Here is a 12,272-nt window from a genome sequence, read left to right as displayed (position 1 = left end):
GTCCAAGTTGTTGGGGACTTCAAGGGACATGACATTTTTGGTGGTAAGCCCCAGGCCAATTGCAACAAGGTGCATCGGTAGCTTGGGAGAAAAGACAGGCCCTGAACACCCACCAAGAATGCCCTCTACGCGTGTACTTTTCAGCCGATATGAGCAAAAATAGAAACAAGCTTGCCTCCCTCCCATGTTGTGGTGGGACAGGACCACTCCCCCGAAGGAGGAGCTGTTGTTTCTAAACCAGAATTATGCTGCACCATCCCCAGCACACAAGGGCTGGGTCTCCAGCCAGTCAGGATTCCTCCACCCTGGCTGAGGTTTTTGCTTGGATAACCCCTGCTTGGTGAGTCCTAGAGAACGTTCTTTCACCAAAGTAAAATGATGTCACCTCCCAGCACTCCTGCATTTTTCTCCGCGGCCCGTCACCACCTTATGGATCATGTATTTTACTCATTGCACTGTCTGCCAGTCCCTGACTAGATGGCGAACTCCACGAGGGTGGGGGTTTTGATCAGGGCTGTATCCCCAGTGCCTGGAACAGTGTGAGAAACAGAGTGGGCTTCACCCACTGTTGGGGATGATCAGGTGAACGGATGAAGGGACACACAGACTTCACTGTTTCTGCTGCCCTGCAGTGCCCAACACTGCAGGTGACCCAAACCCTGACCCTGAAAATCTACTGCGACAGGCAAGGCTAGGCACACCACTGCCGTCTTGTACTGAAACAGGTACCTCTGCTGGGCACAGGCACCACCAGTGGGTTGAGTGCATCCATCAGCTCAGGCTGCCACAACGAGGTACCCCAGACTGGCTGAAACAACAGAAGTTAGTAGTTCTCAGTTCTGGAGGCGAGGAGGCCGAGGTCAAGGTGCCAGGAGGTTTGGTTTTCTCTGAGGCCTCTCTCCTTGGCTTGTGGATGGCCACTGTCTGTGTCCTCATGTGGTCTTCTCTCTGTGCACTCATGTCCCTGATGTGTGTCCCAATCTCCTCTTCTTATAACGACACCAATCAGACTGGATTAGGGCCCACCCTAATGGCCTCATTTAAATAACCTCTTCAAAGGCTCCATCTCCAAATACAGTCACGTTCTGAGGCACTGGGGCTAGGGCTAAAATACATGAATTTGGGGTGGAATGTGGGGTGGGGGGATGACACAATTCTGTCCATAACAATGGGTACACAGACAATTCTAGAAAGCCTCAGCTGAGAAAAGTGGAAATACAAGACACAGAGCAGCCACCATTCTAAAACAATTTCTCCTCGGTGGCGGGATTTGTTCTTTTTGTTTTGAGATGGAGTCTTGCCCTGTCTCCCAGGCTGGAGTGCAGTGGTACGATCCCGGCTCACTGCAACCTTTGCCTCCCGGGTTCAAGTGATTCTCCTGAGTAGCTGGGATCACAGGTGCCGTGCAACCACGCCGGCTAATTTTTGTATTTTTAGTAGAGATGGAGTTTCACCATATTGGCCAGGCTGGTCTTGCCTGACCTCAAGTGATCTGCCCACCTTGGCCTCCCAAAGTGCTGAGATTACAGGCATAAACCACTGCGCCCGGTCAGTGACGGGGTTTGTTGTAAGATTCTCTGGGGATGTCCGGGATGTTCCTCTGCTCAGGCTCACAGGGGGCTGCGTCTGTTTCTCCATAGTGCACAGGTTTGATGGCAGAAGGGGTTGGAACGAGCAGGGTGTGGGTATGTAGGGAAGCAGCATGGAGCCAAGGTCTGTTTCAGAGGCAGCTGTAGGCTCACTGCAAGCCCCCCACCACTCCAAGGAGGCATTTCCAAGCTCCGCATACACCCTCTGATCCCCTAAAGTGAGCCACTGTGACAAAATGGGGAACCACGCTCTAGACCAGGGCTTGGCAAAAAGAGCCAGATGGGATGGTACAGCCACTGCGAGGGACAGTGTGGCAGTTACCTCAACAGGTTGGCCACGGAATTATTACTACCATATGACCTGGTAATCCCACTCCCAGGTCTATACCCAAGAGAACTGAAAACAGGTGCTCAGGCCAGGCACAGTGGCTCAGGCCAGGCGCAGTGGCTCACACCTGTAATTCTAGCACTTTGGGAGGTTGAGGTGGACAGATCACTTGAAGTCAGGAGTTTGAGACCAGCCTGGCCAACATTGCAAAATCCCGTCTCCACTAAAAATACAAAAATTAGCCAGGTGTGGTGGTGTGCACCTGTAGTCCCAGCTACTTGGGAGGCTGAGGAGGAAGGATTGCTTGAACCCAGGAGGCGGGGGTTGCAGTGAGCCGAGAATGCACCACTGCACTCCAGCCTGGGAAACAAGAGCAAAACCACATCTCAAAAAAAAAAAAAAAAAAAAAAAAGCCAGGCGCGGTGGCTCACGCCTGTAATCCCAGCACTTTGGGAGGCCAAGGCTGGCGGATCACAAGGCCAGGAGTTCAAGACTAGCCTGGCCAACATGGTGAAACCCTATCTCTCCTAAAAATACAAAAAAATTAGCCGGGCGTGGTGGTGGGAGATTGTAATCCCGGCTACTTGGGAGGCTGAAGCAGGAGAATTGCTTGAACCTGGGAAGCAGAGGTTTTAGTGAGCTGAGACCCCGCCACTGCGCTCCAGCCTGGGCGACAGAGCGAGACTCTGCCTCGAAAATAAAAAAAAAAAAAAAAAAAGAAAACAGGTGTTCCAACACATCCTCTCACATGAACGTTCGTTGCAGCACTATGCACAACAGCCAAAAGGTGGAAACAGGCCAAACATCCATCAACAGAAGAGTGGGCACACGAAATGTGGTCCTGCCATACAGTGGAGAATGATTCAGTCTTGAGGAAGGAAGCACTGATACCGGCTCCGATGTGAATGACCCCGGAAAACACGATGCTGAGTGAGAAGCCAGACACCAACAGCCACACGGGGTATGACCCCACTGATATGAAATGTCCATACGGGCAAATCCATAAAGACAGGAAGCAGACTCATGGTTGCCAGGCGCTTGGGGAGAGGAGAATTAGGAGGTTCAGGGTTTGATCTTGGGGTGATATTAATGTTCTGGAATTAGTGGTGATGGTTGTACAGTATTGTGAATATACTAACACTTTAAAATGATGATGATTTTATGTTATGTGAACAGTATCACAATATGAAACATTTTTAAAAATTTAATCCTTTGAAAATGTAAAAATCACAACCAATCACACCGAGCCAGGCTGGCTTTGGCCTCCAAGCTGCCATTTGCTGACTGTGCTGCTCTAAACCACCTAGCACAAGCCCAGTTTTCTCTTTCTCTTTTGGCACCTCCTCTCTCCCCGTGCCCTGGGTGGCCTCGTCAGGCAGAGTTCGAACTGCCTCCCACACCATGACAACCATCCTGCATGGCCAACACGTCCATCTGAGCATCCACACACAGCCCCGCCTGGGTACTGATTAAGAGCCTCAAATGGCAGGCACCTCACAGACACAGAGCAGCCCCTCAACTGCCCTGGCCTTATGCACCTCAGCAGGGGCCCACACTTTTACCCAGAGAATCAGGCATCCTGAGATCAGCCCAGACTTCTCACTCTCACTGACACCCCCGCTCCTGATCTACATCATCATCCACTCTGCCCCCATCACATGGGAACCCCCTCTGGTCCTTGCCACCAGTCACTCTGTCCCCATCACTCAGGGCACTTCTCTGGTCCTTATCACTGTCCACTCCGTCCCCACCACTCAGGGGATCCCTCTCCAGTCCTTGTTACCATCCACTCTGTCCTCATCACTGTCTACTCAGTCCCCATCACTTGGGGACTGTCTCTGGTCCTTGTCACCATCCACTCTGTCCCCATTGCTGTCCACCTCTGTCCCCATCACTCAGAGGCCTTCTCTACTCCTTGTTACCATCCATTCTGTCCTCATCACTTGGGGATTGTCTCTGGTCCCTGTCACCATCCTCTCTGTCCCCATCACTTGGGACCCTGTCTGGTCCTTGTCACTATCCACTCTGTTTCCATCACTGTCTACCCCACCTCCATCACTTGGGGCCCCTCCCTGGTCTCCCAGGGGCCTCCTGACCCCTCATTCTCAGCACAGCAGCAGAACCGCCTCCCAGAACCATCCAGTGGTTCTCACGCTCCTGGCTCCCTCTCCCCCTTCTCTCCTTCAGCTCCTGACCCTGCCGTTCTCCTTGGCTGCTCCTCAAGCACACCCACTCACTCTCACCTCAGGCCATCACTCCCCACCAGGAACAGTCCCTCATGAAACAGGTCCTGCCCACAGCACCTCCTCCCACCCTTCCCTCGCCTGCTCCATCCTCTTTCTGCCCCTCCCGTGCACCGCCCGCATCTGCCCATCTGTTTCTCATCGGACCCCCCACCTTGACTGTGCGAGAACCCTGAGAGCAGGGCCTCTGAATAAACCCCAGGGCCTGGCTCGGAGAAGGGGCCACCGCCTGCTCCATGAGCCAAGAAGATACAAACACAAGAACTGACTTGTTGTCAACTAGCGGGACTTCCCCCAGAGAGTAGCCAGGGGGCTCCCTTTGAATGTCAAGGGGCTGCTTATGTTAGGAGCTGCACATTAAGGGGTTATCTCTGTCTCTGTCCAAGCCTGTTGTCATCTTCCATGAGGCAGGGTCTGCCCTGAAGAGGACCTGCTAGCTGAGAGTGACCACGTTCCCACCAGCGTCCAGTTTCTCATTCCTGCACCATGCACTGCTCCCTGGCAATGTTCCAGAAGGTGGATACGGTCATGAACAAGACAGTGGAGGGCCCACCTCATCTTAAGGACTCACCGTCAACCAAGGAAGGAAAACCAACAAGAAACAATGCATTCTGAACTTCTCTTCCTAGCCATTTTGAAATATATAACCCAGGGTGGCGTAAGAATGACACAGGGTAGGGACTAGGGGGGGCTCTCTGTGGAGGTGACATTACAACCAAGGCCTGAATTACAAGACAGGAAATGATGCTGACTCAGGAGGCTGAGGCGAGGCTCCAGTAAGAAGCTGTTCCTTCCTCCAAGTTCCCCAGGTCGTCACTGGCCACACACCACGGCCTGTGTCTGTCTTCCCCTTTAGACTCGTGTTCTCAACCTGAGCAACTCTGCCACCCAGGGGACACTCGGCAACACGGGAGACACTTTAGGTTATCACATCTAGAAGCATCTGGTGGGTGGAGGCCAAGGAGGCTGCTCAAACACCCTTCAGTGTGCAGGACAGCACCTCGCCATAAAGAACAGTCTGGCCCCCAAAGCTGAAGACACCCTGCGCTAAAGGCTGCCCGAGGCTGGGACTCTCTTATTCACCTTCCTTAGCACCTATGGGCCACTCCCTACTTGTCAGTAGCTGGCAGGCTTTGTGATAAAATTGGGGGGGAAAAAAGATACTTCAAAACAGTCAAACTAGTAAAACTAAGAGACAGAGAATACTGGCCAGGTGTGGTGGGTCGCACCTGTAATCCCAAAACTTTGGGAGGCCAAGGCAGGAGGATCACTTGAGTCCAGCCTGGACAACATGGTGAAACCCTGTCTCTATTTTAAAAATGTAAAAAAGGCCAGGCACAGTGGCTAACGCCTGTAATCCCAACACTTTGGGAGGTTAAGGTGGGGGATCACTTGAGGTACTTGAGGTCAGGCGTTTGAGACCAGCCTGGCCAACATGGTGAAAACCTGTCTCTATTAAAAATACAAAAATTAGCTGGGTGTGGTGGCGCATGCCTGTAATTGCAGCTACTTGGGAGGCTGAGGCAGGAGAATGACTTAAACCTCAGAGGTGGAGGTTGCAGTGAGCTGAGATCACACCATTGTACTCTAGCCTGGGTGACACTGAAACGGTGTCTCAAAAAAAAAAAAAAAAAAAAAAAGAACTTTGGGAGGCCAAGGTGGGTGGATGACAAGGTCAGGGGATTTCAAAACCAGCCTGACCAACATGGTGAAATCCCATCTCTACTAAAAATACAAAAATTAGCTGATAGTGGTAGCAGGCACCTGTAATCCCAGCTACTCAGGAGGCTGAGGCAGGAGAATCACTTGAACCCGGCAGGCAGAGGATGCAGTGAGCCAAGATCGTGCCATTGCACTCCAGCCTGGGTAACACAGTGAGACTCTGTCTCCAAAAAAAAAAAAAAAAAAAAAAAAAAAGATGGCCAGGTGCAGTGGCTCATGCCTGTAATCCCAGCACTTTGGTAGGCCAAGGCGGGCAGATCACGTGAGGTCGGGAGTTCAAGACCAGCCTGACCAACGTGGAGAAACCCCGTCTCTACTAAAAATACAAAATTAGTCAGGTGCAGTGGCACATGCCTGTAATCCCAGTTACTCAGGAGGCTGAGGCAGGAGAATCGCTTGAACTGGGGAGGCAGAGGATGCGGTGAGTCGAGATTGTGTCATTGCAATCCGGCGTGGGTAAAGAGCAAAACTCTGTCACAAAAAAAAAAAAAAGAAAGAAAAAAGAATATCACCAGGGCCTCTGTGTGTGGGAAATCCTGTGAGGCTTTCAGACGATGGCCTCTCAAAGGACTCCAGGGAGCCGAAAGCTCAAAGGACTCCTGAAGCCACGCGAGTCATGGCCTGGACCTGGGACATCTCTCATGTGTCTGTCCTGAAGCCACACAAACAACAGCCCAGACTGCTGGGAAGTAGGGCTGGAAACCTGACAGCACCTGTATCAATATCAACTGGAAGCCAGTGGGCTCCCAGGGGCCCCAAAGAGAACAAACCTCTATACCTAAGCCTGGAAATGACTATTCCCAGGCTGCAGCAAGATGACCAAGGCCCTGCTGAGTAGCTACTAAGTGAAAGTTCTTTTCAAGCCTTTCCCCAAGTCGATGGGTCTGCACCGTCATCACTGTCACCTAGGCCACCTACAGGGAGCCAAGACTGCCAGCCCTCCACTGTTGGAGACCCACGGCTACTTAAAGGAAGAGCCAACTCCAAATACAACCACAGTGTGGTGCCTGTCAAGATCTAGCCCTGAAAGCTGAGTTACTCCACGGACAGGGACTCTGCTGAAAGGCAATTTCCACATGCAGAATGCACAGTTCACATCTTTTCACTCTGGCTCTTTCTGAGTGAGTGACAGGAATGAGACCCAGAGTTTCCACAGCGTTCAGGCTCTGCAAAGTGCTCTGGTGGACGCTGCTATTGCAAATGAGCTTGGCTTTCTCCCGCAGTCATGACTGTTCCGGAGATCAATCTTGCTAAGGCTTTCATGGTCTGAGACACAAGCAGTACATCTGGATCCTGGTGCTTCATTTGCAAACAGGAAATGGAAGGCTCTTCGGAGTTCAGTGGCCACACGCTTCCAAGTTCCCCTTTAAAGCTGAGACTCAGCCGGGTGTGGTGGCTCACACCTGTAATCCCAGCACTTTGGGAGGCAGAGGCGGGCGAATCACGGGGTCAGGAGTTCGAGACCGGCCTGACCAACATGGTGAAACCTCCGTCTCCACTAAAAATACAAAAAAATTAGCCAGGCATGATGAAGCGCACCTGTAATCCCAGCTACTCAGGATGCTGAGGCAGGAGAATCTCTTGAACCCAGGAGGTGGAGGTTGCAGGAAGCCGAGATTGTGCCACTGAACTCCAGCCTGGGTGACAGAGCGAGACTCTATCTCAAAAAAGGAAAAAAAAAACCTGAGACTCACTCCTTGGCTTTCAGGAGACAACAGGCTGATGGCAGAGAGGGTCTTGCACAGAGAAGCAGATTTTTTTTTTTTTTTTTTGAGACGGAGTCTTGCTCTGTCACCCAGGCTACAGTGCAGTGGCACAATCTCTGCTCACTGCAACCTCCGCCTCCCAGGTTCAAGCAATTCTCATGCCTCAGCCTCCCAAGTAGCTGGGATTACAGGCATGCTCCACTGCGCCTGGCTAATTTTTGTACTTTTAGTAGAGACAGGGTTTCACCATGATGGCCAGGCTGGTCTCGAACTCCTGACCTTGTAATCTACCCATCTCGGCCCCCTAAAGTGCCGGGATTACAGGCGTGAGCCACTGCGCCTGGCCAAGAAGCAGCAGAATTGACATACACCTTGCACACGGAATTAATACAAAAGCACTGCCACATTACCCTTCGGTGTTCTCTTTCCAACTGACTGCAGAGTGTCAGATCCCTAATTGACTAGATGCTCTACCATCTCTTCCATCAAAGAAGACCTACCAAGTGCTTCCAGCAGTAGATTCTGACACTCCCTGCTAAAACTCTTGGGGCGAGGACTGGAGGAGGTTGGGAGAGCTGGTCTACTTACACTGGTGGTTCTCAACAGGGGCACTTTTGCCCCCCAGGGAGACACCTGGCAATGTCTGGAGACATTTCTAGCTGTCAGAACTCAGTGAAGGTCTGGTGGGTGCACGCTATGGATCCTGCTAAACATCCCACAATGCACTGGGAAGCCCCCAACAGCAAAGAATTATGCCTTAAACGGCAATAGTGTTGAGGTGGAAAAAATGACAATGGTCATCTTATAAAAGGAAATCTTAAGTAGGCTTTCTTTTTCTCAGAGGTGCTGGTAAGCTCAAGCATGAAGAGACTGCAGAGATAGAAGGGGCAGTGAGCCAGGCACAGTGGCTCACTCCTGTAATCCCAGCACTGTGGGAGGCCAAGGTGGGCACATCGCTTGAGGCCAGGAGATCGAGACCAGCCTAGGCAACACAGTGAGACTGTCACTACAAAAAAATAAATAATAAATTAGCTGGCCATGGTGGTGCATGCCTGTAGTCCTAGCTACTTAGGAGGCTGAGACGGGAGGATCACTTGAGCCCAGGAGGTTGAGGCTGCAGTGAGCTATGATGGCACCACTGCACTCCAGCCTAGGCAACAGAGTGAGACCCTGTCTTAAAAAAAAAAAAAAAAAAAGGAGGCTGGGCATGGTGGCTCACGCCTGTAATCCTAGCACTTTGGGAGGCTGAAGCAGGCAGATCACTTGAGGTCAGGAGTTCAAGAACAGCATGGCCAACATGAAGAAACCCCATCTCTACTAAAAATACAAAAATTAGCTGAGCATGGTGGTGCACACCTGTAATCCCAGCTACTCGGGAGGCTGAGGCAGGAGAATCGCTTGAACCTGGGAGGCGGAGGTTGCACTGAGCTGAGATTGCGCCACTGCACTCCAGCCTGGGTGACAGAGCCAGACTCCGTTTCAAACTAAAAAAAAAAAAAAAAGGAGGGGCAGCACCTATCACCCAAGAAAAAAGGGACCAAAGCAAAGCCAGGAGTCCCAACTGAGCTAATGATCCTATCAACAATTAAATGAAACACAGCCAACATAAACGTGGCTACTCACACACCATCTCGACCACTTTATTTTGTAAGTGGTACTGAGAGTGATCAGAGGCAGACGAGGACATGCTCAAATACAAGGGCAAGCCTGCCTGGTACGCTCGCTGGGAAAGCCTCAAGCCAAGACCTCAGCAACTGCTGAGGTGGTTATTTAGACTTCACACAAAATTCTGCGTTAGGAGGATACCTCCCTGACATCCACTCTTGATTTAAATCTTCCAAACAGATCAATTTGGGAGGCAGAGGCTGCTTGTGTAGGTGTTTCCATATCTATTTTGATTTGTGCTAGAAGCAATGAGCACGTCTAGAAAAAGAACAGATCTTAAGTGGCTTTCTAGCAATGATACAGGAGAGACACGTGGCCCAACCTGAGTAGCAAGACATACTCAGTGAAGGCTGAGATCACCCGAACCACTGTAGTGGCATACCTGGCTTGTCAGAGGCGACTGTATGTTTAACTTGCCGTTCTTGGGAATGTCTATTCTATATCCGAGGGGAAGAAAAGCGTTGAATCCAACAATGAGGTCAGGGTGCTCGTGGAAGAGCTGCGAGACACGTCTGATGACTCCAGGAGTATCGATGCTAGAAGAAACAATGGAAGTGGGCAAAAGGGTCTTGGAAAGTAAATGAAAAATGTAATCTATTCCCCACTCCCTTGATACTACCACATAAAAACCTTCTCAACAGACAACAAAGGAACCTAAAATGTGACCCACCAGGCACAGTGGCTCATGCCTGTCTGTAATCCCAGCACTTTAGGAGGCCGAGGCAGGCAGATCACCTGAGGTCAGGAGTTCGAGACCAGCCTGGTCAACATGGTAAAACCCTGTCTGTACTAAAAATACAAAAATGAGCTTGGCGTGGTGGTGCGTGCCTGCAGTCCCAGCTACTCAGGAGGCAGAGGCACAAGAATCACTTGCACCCAGGAGGCAGAGGCTACAGTGAGCCCAGATCACACCACTGCACTCCAGCCTGGGCGACAGCGCGAGAATCCATCTCAAAAAAAAAAAAAAAGTACCCCCATGTGATAGCATCTGTACACCATGATCTATCTCCTGACTGGCTAGGCCTGAGCTCCCTGTTCCCTCCTGGTGAGAACCAGAGAATACTGACATCGCTCAGCTCCCCAAAAACACTCCAAGAATGGGTACTCAGTTCTGAAAATGTCAGGAGAGCCAACCGCAAGGCCTGGACTCCAAGAAATGGCAGGAGGCCAAAGTCCTCTAAGCAATGTGAAAAATTCCCTCATTTTGTATCAGATAGAGATGACTATGACACAGGTTTCCATCTGAGCAAACAATTGCAATGCATAAATACCAATGGTACTGCCAAGAATGGGAAACGTGTAAGAAAAATAGGAGGGGAGAGATGGGGTCTCCCTTCTGGCTGCATCGCAGCCCAGCCCTTAGCACTGGGCTCCTGGAAGGAAACCAGGCCAGCCCCACCATGTTTCCTAAGCGGGGGCAGCAGTATGGTAAGGATGTGACCTCCAAGAATCTGAGTCAGAAGGTCTGAGTTCTAGTGACACCTCTGCCACTTAGGTAGGTCCCTTACCCACTCCAAACCTCAGTGAGCCTCCTATGAAAACAAGGGCATGATCCCAGGGTTTCCCATCTATCTGTAATCCTCCTTGATTCTGGGCCTGCAAAATCAGCTCATGTGTTTTAAACGTTTTCTGTGTGCCAGCTCCCTTACTAAGCATTTTATGTGTCTTACTTCCAAGCAGGCCTGGGACCACAGTCAGCCCAGAGAAGCATCTTGAGGACAAGATTAAAGGGGAAGAGGGTGCCAAAAATTTCAATCATCAAGACAAATAACATTTTACAGTGCTTGAAAATAAAAATCAAAATGGGTCCCACCAAATCTTCCATGAACAAAACTAATTTAGAAATCAACATATTAAATCAAGGCAGGATTTCACTCTATGAGTGTGCACGGCCTCGCCCTCCCTGCCTCCCCCCAGATCCCTGTCCTGCTTCCAGGAATCCCCACAAAGCTCCACAAGGTGGGTACTACCCATTTCCATTTTTGTTACGAGAAGGAGCTAGGGCTCTGAGAGATTCGACAACCTGCGCAAGGTCACCCGGCTAAGGGGGCAGCCGGGAGAGGGGAGGTCTCACCCCGCTAGGCCCGATTCCGGCCCAGGGGGGTCCCCCGAGGTGGAGAGGGGCCCCACTGGTACCTCTGGCTTTTGAACTCCTTCATGATCTCCAGGAAGCCGTTGTAGGTGGCAGGGTCGCTGCCAAAGCGGATCTTCACCTGGTCCAGATAAGTGAGGGCGTCTTCTACCTGCAGAGAGGGGGAGGGTCCCGGTGGGCCCGGGCCGCGGGAGGAGGGGACGAGGGGCCGGGGTCCCTGAGGGGAAGGGGATGGGCTGGGCCTTCGGAGGGCCGAGGTGAGAGGTGAGGGGTGAGGGGTGAGGGGTGAGGGGTCCGGGGCAGTGCAGAGGGGAGGCCGAGGCGGGGCTGGGGCCGGGCGGGGCCTGGGTGAGGGGCGCCCGCCCGCGGGGTCCAGAGGATGGGCTCCCAGAGGGAGGGCGGGGACGCCACTCACGTGCACCGGTAGCTTCTCGTGGCCCGCGGAGCCCGAGCGACCCCAGCGGGCGCCGCTCAGCCCCCGGCCCGCGGGGCCGCCGCCACCGCTGCCACCGCCAGCGTGCGCCATGTCCGAAGTCGGAGCTGCGCCCCGCCCCGCCCCCGCCCCCGCCCGAGGGCCTGCCGCGCATGCGCAGCCTCCGCCTTTGGAGGCGGGGTTTGGTGACGTTGAGGGGCGGTGCTCTTTGAGGGACTCTTCTGAAGATCTTCTCGTTAAGATTGGTATCATAATTAATGATTTATATAGCAGGGGTAGGCGAGCCAAGACCCGCCGCCTACTTTGTCCGGCCCCGCAAGCTCAGAATTATTTTTACATGTTTACATAGCTGGGGGAAAAATCCAAAGGAGAAGAATAGTCTATGACCTGTGAAAACTTTGCGAAATTCACATTTGAGGGTCCCTGAATAAAGTTTTATTGGCACACAGACACGCCCACTCGTTTACCTAGCTTCTCTGCCTGCTTTTGCCTTA

At 52.0% G+C, this 12,272-nt stretch overlaps 1 protein-coding gene across 4 annotated transcripts in view; it reads right to left on the bottom strand.

Annotated features, from left to right (window-relative positions):
- Window positions 1-11,899, bottom strand: part of SIN3B (SIN3 transcription regulator family member B) — a 50,325-nt gene extending 38,426 nt beyond the window's left edge. For 3 of the 4 annotated variants that reach the window (XM_063658760.1, XM_054465907.2, XM_054465906.2), the window contains exons 1-3: window positions 11,761-11,892; window positions 11,390-11,496; window positions 9,636-9,789 (exon numbers count right to left, since the gene is read on the bottom strand). In XM_063658760.1, the coding sequence (XP_063514830.1) occupies window positions 9,636-9,789; window positions 11,390-11,496; window positions 11,761-11,871 (372 nt within the window). In that variant the 5' untranslated portion in view covers window positions 11,872-11,892. Of the gene's footprint in view, window positions 1-9,635; window positions 9,790-11,389; window positions 11,497-11,760 lie in introns of all 4 variants that reach the window. The other variant, XM_054465905.2, reaches the window with a different exon arrangement.
- Between the last annotated feature and the right edge of the window lie 373 nt (window positions 11,900-12,272).

Source organism: Pongo pygmaeus, chromosome 20 (assembly GCF_028885625.2).
Source record: "Pongo pygmaeus isolate AG05252 chromosome 20, NHGRI_mPonPyg2-v2.0_pri, whole genome shotgun sequence".
Lineage (NCBI taxonomy): Eukaryota > Metazoa > Chordata > Mammalia > Primates > Hominidae > Pongo > Pongo pygmaeus.
The sequence above is the reverse complement of the archived record's forward strand: the minus strand, read 5'-3'. Positions and strand labels throughout refer to the sequence as shown.